This window comes from Rattus norvegicus, chromosome 2 (assembly GCF_021556685.1).
Source record: "Rattus norvegicus strain SHRSP/BbbUtx chromosome 2, alternate assembly SHRSP_T2T, whole genome shotgun sequence".
Classification (NCBI taxonomy): domain Eukaryota; kingdom Metazoa; phylum Chordata; class Mammalia; order Rodentia; family Muridae; genus Rattus; species Rattus norvegicus.
The window spans coordinates 205,992,576-206,016,215 of record NC_141535.1 but is presented as its reverse complement, the minus strand read 5'-3'; the positions used below and the strand labels follow the sequence as shown (position 1 = coordinate 206,016,215).

Sequence of the window (23,640 nt, the reverse complement as noted above, 5' to 3'; positions counted from 1 at the left end):
GGCGAGCTCCCCGGTATACTTGCAGTCTCTAGCTCAGAATGCTGGTTCTTTTTCTTGATGCTCCCCTTCGACTTGTTTTGGTTCTTCCCTGGAAATAATCATTACTACTTTCTTGTTTTAAAAACTGACTCTACATTCGTGGTTTGACTTGTGGGGAAGAGGTAAAATCCCTGGTATAGAATGCTGCCATAACACAGATTCCTATGAACTCTAGATTTTTTTTTTCTAAGCAGGTGGCTGTCCTGGAATTCACTAAGTAGACCAGGCTGGCCTCATTCGGATGGATCCACCTGTCTTTGCCTCTGCCTCCTGAGTGTACCAGGTCCAGCTAAGGGTTTCTTCATATATACAAGTGCTTTGCCTACACACCAGGAGGGGGCACTGAACCCCTTTACACATAGTTGCAAGCCACAAGTAGTCCCTGGGATTTCAACTCAGGACCTTTAGAAGAGAAGAACAGCCAATGTTCTATACCACTGAGCTACTTCTTCATCCCCTATGGAAATTTAAATGTCTGTTTTCTAATTTTGTCACATTTCTTATAGTGTAGCAATAAACAAGCTTTTCATGTAGAGACACAACGAAAATGGAGAAGCAGATATACAACAGATATAGCCGATATACAATTTACTATTTTGCATTCTATTCAAGGGAAAAATAGAAAATTAACACTTTGATGGTTCTTTTGAACATTGTCAGTTCGACTAGCCCTATCTCCAAGCTTAAAAAGAAAATCTACCAGTGGAGACTGGAGAGATGGTTCAGTGGCTAAGAGTGGCTGACCTTTCAAAGGTTCAATGCTCAATTCCCCACATGCAGTTCACAACCACCTGTAACTTCAGTCCCGGGGGATCTGGTGACCTCTTCTGGTCACCATAGAAATTGCATGCATGTAGTACACATACATGCAAGAAAACCACACACATAGAAAATGTACACTTACACAATGGAGTATTACTCAGCTATTAAAAACAATGACTTCATGAAATTCATAGGCAAATGGATGGAACTAGAAAAAAATCCTGAGTGAGGTAACCCAATCACAGAAAAGCAAAACAAAACAAACAAAAAAACATGGTATGCACTCACTGATACGCCCAAAATATTAGCCCAAAAGCTTGGAATACCCAAGATATAATTTACAGACCTTTTTGAAACTCAAGAAGAAGGAAGACCAAAATGTGGATGCTTCGGTCCTTCTTAGAAGGGGGAACAAAATAAAGGAGGGAATATGGAGACAGAGTGTGGAACAGAGACTGCCCCACCTGGGGATCCATCCCATATAAAGCCACCAAGCCCAGTCACTATTGCTGATGCCAAGAAGTGCATGCTGACAGGAACCTAATACAGCTGTCTCTGAGAGGGTCTGCTCAAGTCTGACAAATACAGAGGCAATATAGAACCATTGAACTGAGAACAGGGTCCCCAGTGGAGGAGTTAGAGAAAGGACTGAAGTGGCTGAGGGGGTTTGCAACCCCAGAGGAAGAACAATATCAACCAACCAGACCCCCCCCCAGACCCCCCAAGGACTAAACCACCAACCAAAGAGTACACATGGAGTGACCTATGGCTCCATCCACATATGTAGCAGAGGATGGCCTTGTTGGGCATCAATGGGAGGAGAGGCTCTTGGTCCTGTGAAGGTTCGATGCCCCAGTGTAGAGGAATGCCAGGGCAGGGAGGGAGGGACAGGGTGGGTGAGTTGGAGAGCACCCTCATAGAAACAAGGGGGAGGGGAATGGGATAGCAGGTTTCTGGAGAGGACTGGGAAAGGGTATATAACATTTGAAATGTAAATAAAATATTCAGTAAAAGAAAAACGTAATATTTTAAAGTCTACCATGAAACTCATGCTTGTTTGTGTCACCAACATTTAAATAGACAACTATATCTAAGAGCCTGATGCATGCATACAGTAGGAGGTCAACATTTATTGATAAAAAAAGAAAAAGCAAGCAGGAGAGATAGCTTGGTGGGTAAGAAGTTCTTTTGCTGGACCAACATTCTGTCATGAGTTCAAACTTAGGCATGACCACTGTCTTAGTCAGGTTTTCTATTCCTGCACAAACATCAGGACCAACAAGCAAGTTGGGGAGGAAAGGGTTTATTCAGCTTACACATCCACTTTGCTGTTCATCACCAAAGGGAGTCAGGACTGGAAATCAAGCAGGTCAGGAAGCAGGAGCTGATGTAGAGGCCATGGAGGGATGTTACTTACTGACTTGCTTTTCCTGGCTTGCTTGGCTTGCTTTTTTATAGAGCCCAAGACTACCAGCCCAGGGATGGCACTGCCCACAATGGGCTGTGTCCCCTTGATCACTAATTGAGAAAATGCTTTACAGCTGGGTCTCAGCAAGGCATTTCCACAACTGAGGCTCCTTTCTCTGTGATAACTGCAGCTTGTGTCAAGTTGACACAACAAAGCCAGCCAGCACAGCCACACTGGTGGCTATAACGCCACCACAGATGAGGATCGCTGGGGTTCATTAGCCGCCAACCTAACTTCAAGTTCAGTGGGAGACTGTCTCAAAGGAATAAGCCACAGACACCCAATGTCCTCTGGCTTCCACATGTGAATGTACACACACACACACACACACACACATGTTTTAATGGGAAATTTAAATTTTTGGAAGTAGTATTGAATGAATCACTAAGATGAACCTTGTTTTGTTTGTAAGCCAGCTATTGCTAAACCTAAAAGATTAAAAATAAGATACAATACAAAAGCATTCTGAATGGTATTTCCTGAATTTGGCAAGGAATATTACCTTTGAAAGTATAACATTTTATAAACAGAACCGTATTTCCATGTAAGCATAGATACAGTTTCATGGCAATTAGAATTACAACTATGCCAATTTTTTTTTAACTTTTAGAAATGTGATCATCTAAATTTACAAGTAAAATACAGACAAGCTGATAGGCTCCAGTTGTCCTTACCCTAGGCAGTGAGCTAGCTCACCACATTCAACTTTACAGGAATTCCCTACGTCATGCTACTTCCCCTTGATGAGCAATTAGTATAAAGGTCACATTGGCTTAGGAAGATCCCAAAAGGCAAGGTTAACACATCTGCAGTCCGCCAGCTTGAGACTTCTCAGAGGCAGCGCCGTGTGATTGATAGCCAGCGGCTACGGAAACCAACAGAAGCCTCAAGCCTCAACTCCTAAAAAGGGCAGATTTTTTTTTGGGGGGGGGGGGCAGGGGGAGTTGGAAAAGCTATGGCTTCAAAAAAAAACAATCTCTCTCTCTTCTACATACATGGGTGAGGGTGCAGTCTCACTCAGGCCATTATGAATTGAAGAGTAGTGAAACTGCCAGGCTCCTGGCTGAGGATGGGGAGAGGGAGCCCAAGGAACTGTGGGGTGAAGGAAGACTGAGGGGCACAGTAGCCCCGGAGAACCATGTAAATAATTTATGAACCCCAAGGATCACCTTCAAATCATCAATGCTTTGATGTGGATCCTACTTAGCAAAATAAAAAAAGCCCTGTCCAACTCCCCAAGTTCCAGACTGAGTAAAGTAAGTTACACAGGGCCAGACCTGCAGTCTTTGACCAGTATACATTCAATACTAGCATTCACACACATCCTGCCCTTCACTACTGCTTCTTATGAGAACAGAAAGGCTGCCTTCACCGTAGAGTTTTAGAAGACTTGGAATTTAATATATGATATTCAGAATGTCCAATTTCAATCATCCCACATGCTGTAACAACATGAACAATGGAGTAACCTACTAAAGATCTTGATGTAGCCACCATGAAAATGTACAATTACACAGTAACAAATAATCCTGCAACAAAAACTAATGTAAGAAGTTGGGGATTAGGGCTGAGGAATTTGCTCAGTGGCTAACAGCTACTGTTCTTCCTTCAAGAGGACCCAGGACTGGCTCCTATATGATGGCTTCAGAATGGTCTATAACTCCAGTTCCAGGGGATCTAACATCCTCTTTTGTCTCTGTGGTCTCCTACAGATAACTCACACACTTGTACACATTTGCACATTAAAAAGCCTTTAAAAATGAAAAATTAGGACAATAAGCAAAATTTAAAAACACATAAAATGAACCCAATAACAGTATAGAAGAAGCAAGAGTCAATAACCTTGAAGACAGATCAGGAAAACTTACCCATTCAGAACAGAAGCCATTTTAAGAATGAAACAAGAGAAACAGAACAGAGCTCAGTGACTGTGGGACAAGCAATGTCTGTCATTCCTGTTATCAGACTCATCAGAGATCAAAAGAGGATAAGGTGTTCAGTGCAAGAAAAATGTAAAGAATGGCTGTATACTTCGCACATGGGATAAATTCCAAAATATCCACACCATATGAAAGACCTGCAGTCAAAATCTCACGGCCATCACCGCAGGTACCAGTAAGGTCATGCTGTCATGTGTGGGACAGCAAAGGCGCTAGCAAACAAATAGCTTCAAAAAGAAGGGACGGGAAGCTCACTGCCTCTTTTTAATATTTGACCCAAAACTAAAAAATGTCAAGAGGGTGGGGCACTGTGCGGCCTGTCTCCAAAAGTGAATAGGGACACAGGAACTAAGTTTACGTTGCATTTTACTACAGTCTGTGATCCTTTATAAACAACCTTACATCTAGTCTTCAGCTAGCAGTGTTTGGGAAAGGGGGACAGAGCTGTCTTGCAAGAGATAAGCAATAAGAACTCACATGTGATACTGTGAAAATGCAGAAAGAAAATGCCAGTTTGGAAGCCATTTTGGCAGGGTGAAGTCACTCTCATCATTGCTGGAGTAGAGTAGGCAGTGTAATGGAGGGAGGTGGCTCTATTTGGCTTACAGTTCAGGGTATACAGTCCATCTTGGTGTGGTGGCGCTGTGGCAGAACTAGCTCATCCTTGGCAGCATGAGGCGGGCTGGAAAGGAGGAAGTAAAATGCTGGTGCTCAGGTATTTATCTTTCTCCTTTTCCCATTTGTTCTGTCCTGAACTCAGGTTTATGGTATTGTCCATATTCAGGGTAGGGTTCCCTCTGTCACGGGATCTACTGTAAATACCCTCAGACACATCCGATGCCATAGACATTTCTTAATTCAACCAGATGGATAATCAAAATTAAAAATGTATTAATTTTTTCAGGATTGTATAAATGCATAGAGTGTACTTGATCGAATTTGACTCCCATACGTACCTTCAGCTCCATGTGGATATTCTACATGGCATTCCCAGCTTGACCTTTTGTTTGCTTGTTTTATAACCCAGCGTCTCATTTGTGCTGCTCATTTGCCATTCCTACTGGAACATGGGTATCCCACCAGAGACTACACTCCTGAATAAATCTAGACACCCTCCTCTGGTAGTCCATGACTGTGTGAGAACTCTTAAGATAGGGTGAGAGCTTACGTGCTCCTCCCCCATCCATGGTGCTTAATATTGTGCAAACCACCACAACTGCCACAAACTCAGAGGTCCAATGCTTGTGTCCAAAAGGCAGTTTCACTCTGACCCTTTCCTATCTCTGGCTTGTTGATTATTTTCGTTCCCTCTTTCTTTATGTTCCCTGAACCTTGGCAGGGAGATGTAATATAGACATCCCATGTATGGCTGAGAGCTCCACACATACTTGTCTTCACACTTTGACCAGTGGGGAATCTCTGTTATCAACCATGCACTACACAAGGACTTCTCTCTGTTGAGGCCCGAGAGTTACACTGTCTGCGGGTGTATCTATTTAGAATACAATTTGGTATTGTGTCTACTTAGCAAAATAATAGTAGTAGTTTAACTCCTAGAGTATATGAGATTCCCAGACCTGTTCCACTTGTGGAGCAGGCCTTAAATCCAATCAGAAGTGATTATTTATCCCTATAATATTCATGTCACTATTGCACTGACAAACATATCTTGCTAGGCCAGTAAATAGGTAGTTTCTTTTAGAAGTAAATGTACTCCTATCGTCTGAACCAGAAACCCCATTCTTCTAGGACAACCACACAAAAGCCTCTGTGTGAATGCTTTAACAATTATAATCATTACTAAAAAGTAGGTTGTAGAACTCAAATATCTCTTAGATGATCACTGGAAAAACAAAGTGCAGTCTCTCCATAGCAGAGAACTCTACTAACCAGTAGAGAAGGAACACACTCTTGATACCTGGAGTCGTGTACATGAATCTCAAGAACACCATGCTTATGAAAGCCAGTCTCATTTTTTTTTTTTTGGACATTCTCAAAAAGGCAAAACTCTTGAAAAGGAACAGATGGCTGGTTACAAACAGTGAGGGTGAAAGGTAAATGGACAGAGGGAATTAATTCTTGAGGACAGAATGGTTACTATCAAGACCGTAAGGTTTCACTGTATCATTATTTTGATACATTTACACCTAGCTAGGGTGGAGCAGTGTGCTAAAATACTAGCCTAGCACAGACAAGGCCAAGGCTTGTGATCAAACATCCTTTACCCTAGCACTGCAAAATCAAAATCAAATTTCTAGACCAAAACTTCAAGACAACAAAAACCAATAAAGAGCTCAACTATTAAATAAACATCAAATGTATACACCTTTCTAATATCTCTATTTTAATCCTGGGATTTCAGTGGACTCCAACACTGATCATCTCTTCAGACTGGTGAAGTTTTCATTTTACAACTCTTTTTTTAAGGCTAAACTCCATGCACGTTTGCCAAGTTGAGAAATAAACAAAACTGAACTTTAATTTCAAATTGCATTGGGTAAGCTCAATCCTGCAAGCATCTTGCCAACTAACTTGGACTTTTATCAGTTTTAACTGACAGGTATGAATTCCCTACTTACTCTGCTTACAGTTCATTGGTATATGGATCAATGTATTGATATGTTTACTAAATTTGAGGAAATTTAGGCTGTCATTTCTATCTCTTCCTCCTCCTCTTTCTCCTCCCCTCCTGCCCTCCCCTCCCACCCCACTACCTACATGCTTTTTAAAACTGTTTGATATTGGAGCTGTTGATGGGTCACCAGGTAAAAGTGCTTGCTACCCAACCTAAAAATCCCAGTTCAATTCCCACAACCTGCTTGTAGAATCTGTCCTCTCACCTCCAAACATGCAGTGGCATATGCACACGTGTGTATGCATGAGTGTACGTGCGAATGCATGTATACGCACACACAGTCTCTTTCTGTCCAGTGAAGTGTGGAGATGAAAAATGACTCGATCAGAGCTGATACCATCCCACAGTTCCTGCACCCAAACCACCCAGGAGTGCAGACATCCTGAAGCCGCAGGGCAGACTGCCACCTCTGCACACCTCGTCCCACATTCCTGGTCCAAGGGGAAATTGCACAGTGCCTCTGGACACAGGGATATAGGGACAGACAGCCGCTGGTACCCCCAGGACCGAACTGAACTGGACAGACAGCTACCTGCACCCAAAACCCGTCGGGTAGAGAGCTGGACCCGCATAAGTGTGGATACTCCTGAGAAGTCAGAGGAGACCACCCTCTGCCCACACTCCAGACCCAAAACAGAATCACAACTGTGCCCGCTGGATGCAAAGACCTACATAAGCAATCAGAGCAGGACCCTTTGATTCCTACCCACGCCTAGAGCTGGAAGACAGTCTCCAGGAGCACTGACACACCTGAAATCAGAGCACCTGTTCTCAGGAAAGGCTGGAAGAAAACAGGAAAACAGTTCTACAGGAGTAGACACAGAGGCCTACAGCAGGGTCAAGTCACTCTCAGAAATAGCAAGACAAGCAAACACCAGAGATAATCCAATGGCTAGAGACAAGCACAGGAACCTAAGCGAGAGAAACCAAGACTACTTGGCATCATCAGAGCCCAGTTCTCCCACCAAAAAAATACAGGATATCCAAACACACCAGAAAAGCAAGATTTAGATTTAAAATCACTTTTTTTTATAACAATGGAGGACTTTAAGAAAGACATAAAGAACTCCCTTAGAGAAATGCAGGAAAATACAAGTAAACAAGTAGAAGCCCTTAGAGAGGAAACACAAAATCCCTGAAAGAATTACAGGAAAATACAACCAAAGGGGAAGGAATTGAAAATGGAAATAGAAACAATAAAGAAAGCACAAAGAGAGACAACCCTAGATATAGAAAACCAAAGGAAGAGACAAGGAGCCATAAATACAAGCATCACCAACAGAATACAAGAGATAGAAGAGAGAATCTCAGGAGCAGAAGATACCATAGAAAGCATTGACTCAACTGTCAAAGATAATGTAAAATGCACAAAGCTCCTAGCCCAAAACATACAGGAAATCCAGGACACAATGAAAAGATCAAACCTCAGGATGATAGGTAAAGAGGAAAGTGAAGACTCCCAACTTAAAGGGTCAGTAAATATAGTCAACAAAATTGTAGAAGAAAATGTCCCTAATGTAAAGAAAGAAATGCCCATAAACATACAAGAAGCCTACAGAACTCCAATAGATTGGACCAGAAGAGAAATTCCTCCCGTCACATAATGGTTAAAACACCAAATGCACAAAACAAAGAAAGAATATTAAAAGCAGTAAGGGAAAAAGGTCAAGTGACATACAAAGACAGACCTATAAGAATTACACCAGACTTCTCACCAGAGACCATGAAAGCCAGAAGATCCTGGACAGATGTCATACAGGCCCTAAGAGAACACAAATGCCAGCCCAAGTTACTGTATCCAGCAAAACTTTGAATTAACAGAGATGGAGAAACCAAGATATTCCATGACAAAACCAAATTTACGCAATATCTTTCTACAAATCCAGCCCTACAAAGGATAATAGATGGAAAACTCCAACACAAGGAGAGAAAGTATAGTGTACAGAAAGCAAGAATATAATTTCCTTGCAATGAAACCGAAAGAGAGACAAACAGACATATTCCACCTCTAACAACGAAAATAACAAGAAGCAACAATCACTATTCCTTAATATCTCTCAAACAGACTCAATTTACCAATAAAAAGACATACATTAACAGAATGGATATGTAAAGAGGACCTAGCATTTTGCTGCATGCAGGAAACACACCTCAGAGACAAAGACAGACACTATCTCAGAGTAAATGGCTGGAAAACAACTTTCCAAGCAAATGTCCCAAAGAAACAAGCTGGAGTTGCCATTCTAATATCAAATAAAACTGACCTTCAAACAAAAGTCATTAAAAAAAATAAGGAAGGACACTTCATATTCATCAAAGGAAAATCCACCAAGATGAACTCTCAATCCTAAACATCTATTGCAAGGGCACCTAAATTCATAAAAGAAACCTTACTAAAGCTCAAAGCACACATTGCATCTCACACGATAATAGTAGATTTCAACACCCCACTCTCATCACTGGACAGGACATGGAAACAGAAATTAAACAGAAACACAGTGAAACTAACAGAAGTTAAGAACCAAAAGGATTTAACAGATATCTGTAGAACATTTCATCCTAAAACAAAGGGATGTACCTTCTTCTTAGCACCTCATGGTACCTTCTCCAAAACTGACCACAAAATCGGTCACAAAACAGGTCTCAACAGATACAGGAAGATAGAAATAATCCCATGCATCCCATCAGATCACCACGCACTAAGACTGGTCTTTAATAACAATAATGACAGAAAGCCCACATATACATGGAAGTTGAACAATGATCTACTCAATGATAACGTGGTAAAGGAAGAAATAAAGAAAGATAATAAAGACTTCTTAGAATTTAATGAAAATGAAGATACAACATACCCAAACTTATAGGACACAATGAAAGCGGTGCTAAGAGGAAAACTCATAGCTCTGAGTGCCTGCAGAAAGAAACAGGAGACAGCATATGTCAGCAGCTTGACAGCACACCTAGAAGCTCTAGAACAAAAAGAAGGAAATACACCCAGGAGGAGTAGAAGGCAGGAAATAATCAACCTCAGGACTGAAATCAACCAAGTAGAAACAAAAAGGACCATAAAAAGAATCAAAAGAACCAAAAGCTAGTTCTTTCAGAAAATCAACAAGAGAGATAGCCCTTAGCCAGACTAACAAGAGGACACAGAGTGTGTACAAATTAACAAAATCAGAAATGAAAAGGGAGACATAACTACAGAATCTGAAGAAATATAAAAAACATCAACTCCTACTACAAAAGCCTATATTCAACAAAACTGGAAAATCTGGAGGAAATGGACAATTTTCTAGACAAATACCAGGTACCAAAGTTAAATCAGGATCAGATAAACCATCTAAACAGTCCCATAATTCCTAAAGAAATAGAAGCAATTATTAAAAGTCTCCCAACCAAAAATAGCCCAGGTCCAGATGGGTTCAGGGCAGAATTCTATCAGACCTTCATAGAAGACTTCATACCAATACTATCCAAACTATTACACAAAATAGACAAAGAAAAAGCACTACCAAATTCCTTCTATGAAGCCACAATTACTCTTATACTGAAACCACACAAAGACCCAACAAAGAAAGAGAATTTCAGACCAATTTCCCTTATGAAGATTGACGCAAAGATACTCAATAAAATTCTTGCTAACCGAATCGAGGAACACATCAAAACGATCATCCATCATGATCAAGTAGGCTTCATCCCAGGGATGGAGGGATGGTTTAATATAAGAAAATCCATCAACATAATCCACTATATAAACAAACTCAAAGATAAGAACCACATGATCATTTCATTAGATGCTGAGAAAGCATTTGATAAAATTCAACACCCCTTCATGATAAAAGTTCTGGAAAGATCAGGAATTCAAGGCCCATATCTAAACATAGTAAAAGCAATATACAGCAAACCAGTAGCTAACATCAAACTAAATGGAGAGAAACTTGAAGCAATCCCACTAAAATCAAGGACTAGACAAGGCTGCCCACTTTCTCCCTACTTAATTCAATACAGTACTGGAAGTCCTAGCCAGAGCAATAAGACAGTGAAAGGAGGTCAAAGGGACACAAATTGGAAGGGAAGAAATCAAAATATCACTATTTGCAGATGATATGATAGTGTACTTAAGTGACCCCAGAAGTTCCACCAGAGAACCACTTAACCTGATAAATAACTTCAGCAAAGTGTCGGGGTATAAAATTAACTCAAACAAATCAGTAGCCTTCCTCTACTCAAAGGAAAAACAGGCTGAGAAGGAAATTAAGGAAAAGACAACCTTCACAATAGTCCCAAATAATATAAAAATATCTTAGTTTGACTTTAACCAAGCAAGTGAAAGTCTCTGAAGAAAGAAACTGAGGAAGATCTCAGAAGATAGAAAGATCTTCCATGCTCATGGATTGGCAGAATTAATATAGTAAAGATGGCCATTTTGCCAAAAGCAATCTACAGATTCAATGCAAGCCCCATCAAAATTCCTACTCAATTCTTTATAGAGATAGAAAGAGAAATTTGAAAATTCATTTGGAATAACAAAAAACCCAGGATAGCGAAAAGTACACTCAAGAATAAAAGAACTTCTGGGGGAATCACCATCCCTGACTTCAAGCAGTATTACAGAGCAGTAGTCATAAAAAGTGTATGGTATTAGTACAGAGACAGGCAGATAGATCAGTGGCACAGAATTGAAGACCCAGAAATGAACCCACACACCTAGAGTCACTTGATCTTTGACAAAGGAGCTAAAACCATCCCATGGAAGACAGACAGCATTTTCAATAAATTGTCCTGGTTCAACTGGAGGTCAGCATGTAGAAGAATGCAAATTGATCCATTCTTATCATCATGTACAAAGCTTAAGTCCAAGTGCATCAAGGACCTACACATCAAACCAGATACACTCAAAGTAATAGAAGAAAAAGTGGGGAAGAGTCTTAAACACATGGGCACTGGGGAAAATTTCCTGAACAAAACACCAATGGCTCATGCTCTAAGATCAAGAATCAACAAATGGGACTTCATAAAACTGCAACACTTTTGTAAAGCAAAAGACACTGTCATTAGGACAAAGCAGCAACCAAGAGATTGGGAAAAAAATCTTTACCAATCCTACATCTGATAGAGGGCTAATATCCAAAATATGCAAAGAACTCAAGAAATTAGACTCCAGAGAGCCAAATAACCCTATTAAAAATGGGGTACAGAGCTAAACAAAATATTCTCAGCTGAGGATTATCGAATGACCAAAAAGCACCTAAAGAAATATTCAACATCCTTAGTCATCAGGGAAATGCAAACCAAAACAACCCTGAGATTATACCTCACACCAGTCAGAATGGCTAAGATCAAAAACTTAGGTGACAGCAGATGCTGGCGACGATGTGGAAAAAGAGGAACACTCCTCCATTGTTGGTGGGATTGGAGACTGGTACAACCATTCTGGAAATCAGTCTGGAGGTTCCTCAGATAATTGGACATTCCACTACCTGAGGACCCAGCTACACCTCTCTTGGGCATATACCGAAAAGATGCTCCAACATACAACAAAGACACATGCTCCACTATGTTCACAGCAGCCTTATTTATAATAGCCAGAAGCTGGAAAGAACCCAGATGCCCTTCGACAGAGGAATGGATTTAAAAAATGTTGTACATCTACACAATGGAGCTATCAAAAACAATACTCAGCCATCAAAAACAATGACTTCATGAAATTCATTGGCAAATGGAACGAACTAGAAAATATCATCCTGAGTGAAGTTACTCAATCACAGAAAAACATACTTGGTATGCACTCATTGATAAGTGGATATTAGCCAAAAAGCTCAAATTACCCAAGATGCAATCCACAGACCACAGACAGGAGGCATGAGAAGGATGACCAAAATGCAGATGCTCCCACTGCTTCTTAAAGGGGGAAAAATATCCATAGGAGGGGATGTGGATGCAAGGTTTAGGGCAGCGACTCAAGGAATGGCCATTCAGGGCCTGACTCACATGTGGCCCGTATATATACAACCACCAAAACTAGGTAAGATGATGAAGCTAGAAAATGCATGCTGAAAGGGACCGGATATAGATCTCTCTAGAGAGACACATCCAGAGCATGTCCAATCCAGACATCAGTGCTAGCAGCAAACCACCAAACTGAGAACAGGACCTCCTTGGGGGAAATCAGAGGAAGTATTGAAAGAGTTGAAGGAGCTGGAAACCCCATAAAAACAACAATGTCAACCAACCAGAGCTTCCAGGGACTAAACCACTACTGAAAGACTATACATGGACTGACCCAGGGCTCCAACTGCATATGTAGCAGAGAATAGCCTTATTGGGACACCAGGGGAAGGGGAAGCCTTGGTCCTGCCAAGGTGGACCCCCAGTGCAGAGGAATATGGGGGGACAATAAGGGGGATGTATAGGGGGAATACCCATATGGGGGAGGGGGAAAGAAGGGAATGGGGGCTTATTGACAGAAAACCAGGAAGGGGAATAACGTTTGAAATGTAAGTAAAGAAATATATCTAATAAAAAATTTTTAAAAAAGACTTGATCTTGCCCCCATGACATTACAATTCTGATTAATTTTTTTCTTTAATTTTCTTCCCGAGGTTGAACAATTTCTCTTCCTCTGAACTTTGGCCAATTTGGATTTCTCTTTTTGCTCTTGGATGATAGTAGTCATTACATGCATTCATAAAAACACTTTTGTTTTCCATCCATACACAGTTCTAAAGTGCTAAAGTCTAGTTCACTTTAACATCTCTGTTACCCAGCATTCTTCTTTTCTAGTCATAAAGTCATAATACATATTCGTTCTATGGCCATTGTTTGTATTTACTGATTTTTGTCATCATTTTCTGAGCCATATTAAACTTTGTTCTAGCTGACATTAAACTACTTGCTTATCTATCCTTGCTTATCTTGTCTCTATCCTATGGAGGCTCAACTTTACATCCCATCAAACACTGTCCTTAACTGAGCCCCAAGCTTGGTCTTTCCTAGTACATGGCCATTCTGCGTTTCTGAAGGAAAGCATGCATATTTATCAAGCCCTCCTAACTAATCATGAGTCAAACTTGAAGCTCTTTTCTCTTACAACAGACAGCAATGTCTGTTTCTTTAGGCCCCTGGCCCGGCTTTTCACCTAGATCCATGGATGTTTCTACACATACAGAAAATAAGGCATAAGGAGAGGATGTAGGACAGAGATCAGAAGACTCGCCGCTCTAGAGCACCTAAGGGCTCCTTCTTCAGTTTCCAGCTCCCTTTGGCGCTCACAGTTCCATCCAATAACCATCCTCAAGCCAGTGTGACACCAGCTAGGTTGAACTGAGCTCTGGGACTGTCTCCACAGGAAAGCCATGGAGTTCTCAGCCTGTTCTCTGGTTCCCCAGTATCTTTGAACAATCATGCAGTGTAACAGAGTTTATGATTGGAGGGAGTGTGAGCCATTCAATACCAAACATAGAAGTCCTTTACATTTAAGACATTTAAATTAAAAATATATATATATAGAACTGACTTAAGTCACTTGCTCTTTTCTCTTGTGTGCATAATAGTCTGCAAATGCGATGCTTTGAACACATTAAAATATCTCATCCCAAATGAAATGTCAAAATGGTTTCTAGCTAATGTATATACAATCCAGAAAGTAGGAAAAATGTCAACCAATATTCATGAATATACTGAGCAAAAAGATCAAGTTGATTATGCTATGGAAATGGTTATTAAACAAATGAGCCTTTTAAAATTGCTAAGTGTACAGTGAGTGTGTGTCCATGTGTACATGTGTACTTGTGTGATGACTAACACCAACAGTGGGTATTCTCTTCCTCTATCTTGTTCCACTGTTTGATGATGATGGTGATGATGATAATGATGATGATGATGATAATGATGATGGTGGTGGTGCATGATGTGGTCTCGCATTGAATAAGGCACATGGAAATTAAAGGGAAAGCTCCAGGGAATCTGTCTGCCTCTGCTCTCACACTTGAATTTTCACATGAATACTGAGGATTGCAGTTCTTAAATGTTTACATAGAGGCACTTTACCAACTAAGGCATGTCCTCAGTCCCTGACAGCTACCTTTTTTTAAAAAAACTTATTTTTTTTATGTTTATGAATACCTGTCTCTTCACACACGAGAAGAGGTCATCAGATCTCATGTGGTTGCTGGGATTTGAACTCAGGACCTCTAGAAGAGCAGTCAGTGCTCTTAACCATGGAGCCACCTCTCCAGCCCAACAGCTACCGTTTTATAAAGGAGATATAAAACAATCTATGAAGAGTTAGCAATCTTTTATTTGCTTTTCTTTCTGATTCATGCTGCTTTGTCCCTGAAACACAGAGCTCAAGTGATTCATTGTCTAATTTCCTCACATTATTCTTGGTCCCAACCTCCTTGCATTGACTTGTTTCACTTTTCCAGTTTGGTCTGCCCATGTGTAAACCCCCACAAGTAGCCAACTGACGCCACAACTCATGGTGGGAGGCGGGAAGCTGCTGCAGGAAACCAAATGCAGTCGCTCAACCTGCTTCTTCTTGGTCACTTCTGTTCTAGTTTCTTCATAAATGGCAGAACCATGCCATTTGTCATATAAATATCACACAGACCCCCATCTAACGGAAATTATTGTGAGAACAGAAAATGTCCATGTTCAGAGTCCATCAGTACTCTGGGATTCCGGTATAGAGAAGAGACTTAGCATTTCCATCTCCAGTGGGTGCAGGTTGCCCCCTGTAATGACCAAAGAATGCAATGGTTCTCCCAAGCTCACTGTACACATTTGCTGTAAAGTGCCTGCTGCAATTTTCTGGTCTTCCGCTCCAACTCTGGCTAAGCCGACACAGAGTGTCTCCTCAGTGATTGCTGTTTAAACAAGGGTTTGGGGAGGGAGACAAAGAGAGATACTGCAGATCAATTCAGCAAATGCATCTTATTCAGCATTCAAAATGACTGTGACAAGTGCACTGAGACTGCCGGACTACTGACTGTCGCTACTGACTGACTAAGACCAGACACTTTACCTTTTGAGAATTTCAAAGGTTAACCCTAGCTTATGTTTTAACAACTGGAAACAAATTAGCTATATTTGTACTCCACAATGATAGAACATTTGTCTTAAAACAGGTTCTGGGTGTACATCTTTATGACCCATACATACTGTATTATTTGTGTGTGTTGGTGTATGCACAAGTGTGTGTGTGTGTGTGTGTGTGTGTGTGTGTGCTTGCAGGTACCCAGGAAGGCAGAAGAGGGAGCTGCAACTCCTGAAGCTGAAATTACAGGTGGTTGTGAACTATTCAATTTGTGTGCTTAGAACCAAACTCGGATCCTCTTCAAGAACAGCTTGTAAGGACTGAATCATCCCTCCTGCCCCAAACACTTATATTTTAAACAAATTCTTGAGATACATTTATACTGAACCACAGTAAAAATTAAGAGACCCAGAAACCTTCACAGATGTGAGTTTCTGCTAAGCCATCTAATTGGTTACAATACTAACTTCCTCTTTTATTTCAAAAATGTTTTGTATCTTAAGTTGAAGTTATGATACAAAACACTGTGTTAACAGAAGTTAATACAATGAATACAGGAGTACTTCATAAACTATAGAACCCATACAAATAACAGCATTTCTGGAGACTTAGGCTTTTAAATTAAGAAAAAGAAATAGTCCCTTATTTATCATTTCATGATTATTCATTTAGGTGCTACAGCTGAAGAGCTGACTTCTTACTGCTTTTATCCTTTAGTTTAGAAAGCTGTCCTCACTGACAAGTGCTTTAAAAAGAAGTGGGACAGGATTCATATAAGGCAAAGAGGGCATGCAAGGAACTCAGAAGGGATAAAATATGCAATGACTGGGCCAGCAGGATGGCGCAGGAGGAAAAGGACTGCGGCCATGCCTTGATGGCCGGCGATGAGTTCCTGCGACCCACATGGTGAATAGAGAAGTGACAGTTTCCCTCTGACCCCTATACGTACACTAGGGCAAGTGTGCGCACACGTAAAAATAAATACATGGAATAGAGACTTATAGAGAATGAACACTCAAAACTACCTCAATGCATGTTCTCATGAGAGGTCAGGTGCTCACAAGACAGTGCCCATAGGAGAATAAGACAGGTCCATTCAAGTGGTTCTCGGCAAACAGTCCAGTCCAGGCACACTTTACTGTATACCACGGACTTGGTCTATCTATTAGATGTGTAAGATTAACTCTTGTCTTTATCCTAAAAAAAACTATTCTGTATTTCCGTGTTGAGAATAAATGTATTTATGTAGGACATATCATATTGATTGGAACTAAGTGGTGCCTAGCTCTATTTTATCAAACATTTATGCATTAGCATTTTAACATAAAACCTGATTATAAGTCCTTGATAAAAACTCACTTTGAAGAATTTAAATTATGACAGATTTAGTATTAAGAGCTTGAATCGTGTGAGATTTTAAATAAAAAAAAAACAAAAAACAAACAATAACAACAACAACAACAACAAAAACCCCAAGAAACATGTAAGGAGGTAGGCGCTGGCCCTGCTTCAGTGCGGTCTGAGTGTGCATCAGGTACGCCATGACGTGTGTATCTATAGGGGATAAAGTAAGACTCCCGCCGGGTCCTGAGTACCTGGTGCCTCCCCACGTGCTCTGTGATTTTGAACAATTTCTAGGAGCTGCTGTGCTGCCTGGTTCACACTCATGTAACGAGGAGGTTCATAGATCTTCCTTCCCCTGTAAGCACAAAGCGGATGTCAGTGTCCTTATCCAGGACATTTCGGTGTGGCATTCCGGGCAGGTCCTCCCAGGTCCTGCCAAGTGGCACAACCCTCACATGATACACACTGCTGTACAAACCAAGTCTGGGTCTAGTGACAGTTTCTTAAGCTTTTTTCTATTGTTCTACTCGTGCTGTCCTCAATGACACTGCAATGACGGCCAGATGAACATTCTGACAAGGATGCATGTCCGAATCAAAGTTACTTCAGGGTTTGCTATTTTCATGGTGCTGGGTCTGGACCCAGGGCCCATGGCATGCTAGTCAGTTCTGCATTAAGATGTTCCTATATATGGGCACTCCTGAGGCTGCAGAGCGGAAGAGACCACCAACACTGCTCACCCCTGCCCACATCCCTGGCCCAAGAGGAAACTGTATAAGGCCTCTGGGCTCCCGTGGAGGAGGGCCCAGGAGCGGCAGGACCCCTGCCAGAGACACCGCCGGACCCTGAAGGAAACAGACCGGATAAACAGTTCTCTGCACCCAAATCCCGTGGGAGGGAGAGCTAAACCTTCAGAGAGGCAGACAAGCCTGGGAAACCAGAAGAGACTGCTCTCTGCACACACATCTCGGACGCCAGAGGAAAAAGCCAAAGACCATCTGGAACCCTGGTGCACTGAAGCTCCCGGAAGGGGCGGCACAGGTCTTCCTGGTTGCTGCCGCTGCAGAGAGCCCGAGGGCAGCACCCCACGAGCGAACTTGAGCCTCGGGACCACAGGTAAGACCAACTTTTCTGCTGCAAGAAAGCTGCCTGGTGAACTCAAGACACAGGCCCACAGGAACAGCTGAAGACCTGTAGAGAGGAAAAACTACACGCCCGAAAGCAGAACACTCTGTTCCCATAACTGGCTGAAAGAAAACAGGAAAACAGGTCTACAGCACTCCTGACACACAGGCTTATAGGACAGTCTAGCCACTGTCAGAAATAGCAGAACAAAGTAACACTAGAGATAATCTGATGGCGAGAGGCAAGCGCAGGAACCCAAGCAACAGAAACCAAGACTACTTGGCATCATCGGAGCCCAATTCTCCCACCAAAACAAACATGGAATATCCAAACACACCAGAAAAGCAAGATCTAGTTTCAAAATCATATTTGATCATGATGCTGGAGGACTTCAAGAAAGATGTGAAGAACTCCCTTAGGGAAACACAGGAAAACATTAATAAACAAGTAGAAGCCTACAGAGAGGAATCGAAAAAATCCCTGAAAGAATTCCAGGAAAACACAATCAAACAGTTGAAGGAATTAAAAATGGAAATAGAAGCAATCAAGAAAGAACACATGGAAACAACCCTGGATATAGAAAACCAAAAGAAGAGACAAGGAGCTGTAGATACAAGCTTCACCAACAGAATACAAGAGATGGAAGAGAGAATCTCAGGAGCAGAAGATTCCATAGAAATCATTGACTCAACTGTCAAAGATAATGTAAAACGGAAAAAGCTACTGGTCCAAAACATACAGAAAATCCAGGACTCAATGAGAAGATCAAACCTAAGGATAATAGGTATAGAAGAGAGTGAAGACTCCCAGCTCAAAGGACCAGTAAATATCTTCAACAAAATCATAGAAGAAAACTTCCCTAATCTAAAAAAAGAGATACCCATAGGCATACAAGAAGCCTACAGAACTCCAAATAGATTGGACCAGAAAAGAAACACCTCCCGTCACATAATAGTCAAAACACCAAACGCACAAAATAAAGAAAGAATATTAAAAGCAGTAAGGGAAAAAGGTCAAGTAACATATAAAGGCAGACCTATCAGAATCACACCAGACTTCTCGCCAGAAACTATGAAGGCCAGAAGATCCTGGACTGATGTCATACAGACCCTAAGAGAACACAAATGCCAGCCCAGGTTACTGTATCCTGCAAAACTCTCAATTAACATAGATGGAGAAACCAAGATATTCCATGACAAAACCAAATTTACACAATATCTTTCTACAAATCCAGCACTACAAAGGATAATAAATGGTAAAGCCCAACATAAGGAGGCAAGCTATAACCTAGAAGAAGCAAGAAACTAATCGTCTTGGCAACAAAACAAAGAGAATGAAAGCACACAAACATAACCTCACATCCAAATATGAATATAACGGGAAGCAATAATCACTATTCCTTAATATCTCTCAACATCAATGGCCTCAACTCCCCAATAAAAAGACATAGATTAACAAACTGGATACGCAACGAGGACCCTGCATTCTGCTGCCTACAGGAAACACACCTCAGAGACAAAGACAGACATTACCTCAGAGTGAAAGGCTGGAAAACAATTTTCCAAGCAAATGGTCAGAAGAAGCAAGCTGGAGTAGCCATTCTAATATCAAATAAAATCAATTTTCAATTAAAAGTCATCAAAAAAGATAAGGAAGGACACTTCATATTCATCAAAGGAAAAATCCACCAAGATGAACTCTCAATCCTAAATATCTATGCCCCAAATACAAGGGCACCTACATACATAAAAGAAACCTTCCTAAAGCTCAAAACACACATTGCACCTCACACAATAATAGTGGGAGATTTCAACACCCCACTCTCATCAATGGACAGATCATGGAAACAGAAATTAAACAGAGATGTAGACAGACTAAGAGAAGTCATGAGCCAAATGGACTTAACGGATATTTATAGAACATTCTATCCTAAAGCAAAAGGATATACCTTCTTCTCAGCTCCTCATGGTACTTTCTCCAAAATTGACCATATAATTGGTCAAAAAACGGGCCTCAACAGGTACAGAAAGATAGAAATAATCCCATGCGTGCTATCGGACCACCACGGCCTAAAACTGGTCTTCAATAACAATCAAGGAAGAATGCCCACATATACTTGGAAATTGAACAATGCTCTACTCAATGATAACCTGGTCAAGGAAGAAATAAAGAAAGAAATTAAAAACTTTTTAGAATTTAATGAAAATGAAGGTACAACATACCCAAACTTATGGGACACAATGAAAGCTGTGCTAAGAGGAAAACTCATAGCGCTGAGTGCCTGCAGAAAGAAACAGGAAAGAGCATATGTCAGCAGCTTGACAGCACACCTAAAAGCTCTAGAACAAAAAGAAGCAAATACACCCAGGAGGAGTAGAAGGCAGGAAATAATCAAACTCAGAGCAGAAATCAACCAAGTAGAAACAAAAAGGACCATAGAAAGAATCAACAGAACCAAAAGTTGGTTCTTTGAGAAAATCAACAAGATAGATAAACCCTTAGCCAGACTAACGAGAGGACACAGAGAGTGCGTCCAAATTAACAAAATCAGAAATGAAAAGGGAGACATAACAACAGATTCAGAGGAAATTCAAAAAATCATCAGATCTTACTATAAAAACCTATATTCAACAAAACTTGAAAATCTTCAGGAAATGGATAATTTCCTAGACAGATACCAGGTACCGAAGTTAAATCAGGAACAGATAAACCAGTTAAACAACCCCATAACTCCTAAGGAAATAGAAGCAGTCATTAAAGGTCTCCCAACCAAAAAGAGCCCAGGTCCAGACGGGTTTAGTGCAGAATTCTACCAAACCTTCATAGAAGACCTCATACCAATATTATCCAAACTATTCCACAAAATTGAAACAGATGGATCACTACCGAATACCTTCTACGAAGCCACAATTACTCTTATACCTAAACCACACAAAGACACAACAAAGAAAGAGAACTTCAGACTAATTTCCCTTATGAATATCGATGCAAAAATACTCAACAAAATTCTGGCAAACCGAATCCAAGAGCACATCAAAACAATCATCCACCATGACCAAGTAGGCTTCATCCGAGGCATGCAGGGATGGTTTAATATACAGAAAACCATCAACGTGATCCATCATATAAACAAACTGAAAGAACAAAACCACATGATCATTTCATTAGACGCTAAGAAAGCATTTGACAAAATTCAACACCCCTTCATGATAAAAGTCCTGGAGAGAATAGGAATTCAAGGCCCATACCTGAACATAGTAAAAGCCATATACAGCAAACCAGTTGCTAACATTAAACTAAATGGAGAGAAACTTGAAGCAATCCCACTAAAATCAGGGACTAGACAAGGCTGCCCACTCTCTCCCTACTTATTCAATATAGTTCTTGAAGTTCTAGCCAGAGCAATCAGACAACAAAAGGAGGTCAAGGGGATACAGATCAGAAAAGAAGAAGTCAAAATATCACTGTTTGCAGATGATATGATAGTGTATTTAAGTGATCCCAAAAGTTCCACCAGAGAACTACTAAAGCTGATAAACAACTTCAGCAAAGTGGCTGGGTATAAAATTAACTCAAATAAATCAGTAGCCTTCCTCTACACAAAAGAGAAACAAGCCGAGAAAGAAATTAGGGAAACGACACCCTTCATAATAGACCCAAATAATATAAAGTACCTCGGTGTGACTTTAACCAAGCAAGTAAAAGATCTGTACAATAAGAACTTCAAGACACTGAAGAAGGAAATTGAAGAAGACCTCAGAAGATGGAAAGATCTCCCATGCTCATGGATTGGCAGGATTAATATAGTAAAAATGGCCATTTTACCAAAAGCAATCTACAGATTCAATGCAATCCCCATCAAAATACCAATCCAATTCTTCAAAGAGTTAGACAGAACAATTTGCAAATTCATCTGGAATAACAAAAAACCCAGGATAGCTAAAACTATCCTCAACAATAAAAGGACTTCAGGGGGAATCACTATCCCTGAACTCAAGCAGTATTACAGAGCAATAGTGATAAAAACTGCATTGTATTGGTACAGAGACAGACAGATAGACCAATGGAATAGAATTGAAGACCCAGAAATGAACCCACACACCTATGGTCACTTGATTTTTGACAAAGGAGCCAAAACCATCAAATGGAAAAAAGATAGCATTTTCAGCATATGGTGCTGGTTCAACTGGAGGTCAACATGTAGAAGAATGCAGATCGATCCATGCTTATCACCCTGTACAAAGCTTAAGTCCAAGTGGATCAAGGACCTCCACATCAAACCAGACACACTCAAACTAATAGAAGAAAAACTAGGGAAGCATCTGGAACACATGGGCACTGGAAAAAATTTCCTAAACAAAACACCAATGGCTTACGCTCTAAGATCAAGAATCGACAAATGGGATCTCATAAAACTACAAAGCTTCTGTAAGGCAAAGGACACGGTGGTTAGGACAAAACGGCAACCAACAGAATGGGAAAAGATCTTTACCAATCCTACAACAGATAGAGGCCTTATATCCAAAATATACAAAGAACTCAAGTTAGACCGCAGGGAAACAAATAACCCTATTAAAAAATGGGGTTCAGAGCTAAACAAAGAATTCACAGCTGAGGAATGCCGAATGGCTGAGAAACACCTAAAGAAATGTTCAACATCTTTAGTCATAAGGGAAATGCAAATCAAAACAACCCTGAGATTTCACCTCACACCAGTGAGAATGGCTAAGATCAAAAACTCAGGGGACAACAGATGCTGGCGAGGATGTGGAGGAAGAGGAACACTCCTCCATTGTTGGTGGGATTGCAAACTGGTACAACCATTCTGGAAATCAGTCTGGAGAATCCTCAGAAAATTGGACATTGAACTGCCTGAGGATCCAGCTATACCTCTCTTGGGCATATACCCAAAAGATGCCCCAACATATAAAAAAGACACGTGCTCTACTATGTTCATTGCAGCCTTATTTATAATAGCCAGAAGCTGGAAAGAACCCAGATGCCCTTCAACAGAGGAATGGATACAGAAAATGTGGTACATCTACACAATGGAATATTACTCAGCTATCAAAAACAACGACTTTATGAAATTCGTAGGCAAATGGTTGGAACTGGAAAACATCATCCTGAGTGAGCTAACCCAATCACAGAAAGACATACATGGTATGCACTCATTGATAAGTGGCTATTAGCGTAAATGCTTGAATTACCCTAGATGCCTAGAGCAAATGAAACTCAAGACGGATGATCAAAATGTGAATGCTTCACTCCTTCTTTAAAAGGGGAACAA

The 23,640-nt window shown here is 40.8% G+C and overlaps 1 protein-coding gene across 4 annotated transcripts in view; it reads right to left on the bottom strand.

Annotated features, from left to right (window-relative positions):
* Positions 1-3,643: 3,643 nt before the first annotated feature.
* The window catches only part of Dph5 (diphthamide biosynthesis 5), a 45,469-nt gene continuing 25,472 nt past the window's right edge, over positions 3,644-23,640 (bottom strand). For 2 of the 4 annotated variants that reach the window (NM_001017449.1, NM_001439427.1), the window contains 2 exon segments: positions 15,126-15,711; positions 17,477-17,580. In NM_001017449.1, the coding sequence (NP_001017449.1) occupies positions 15,500-15,711; positions 17,477-17,580 (316 nt within the window). In that variant the 3' untranslated portion in view covers positions 15,126-15,499. 4 annotated transcript variants of the gene reach the window in all.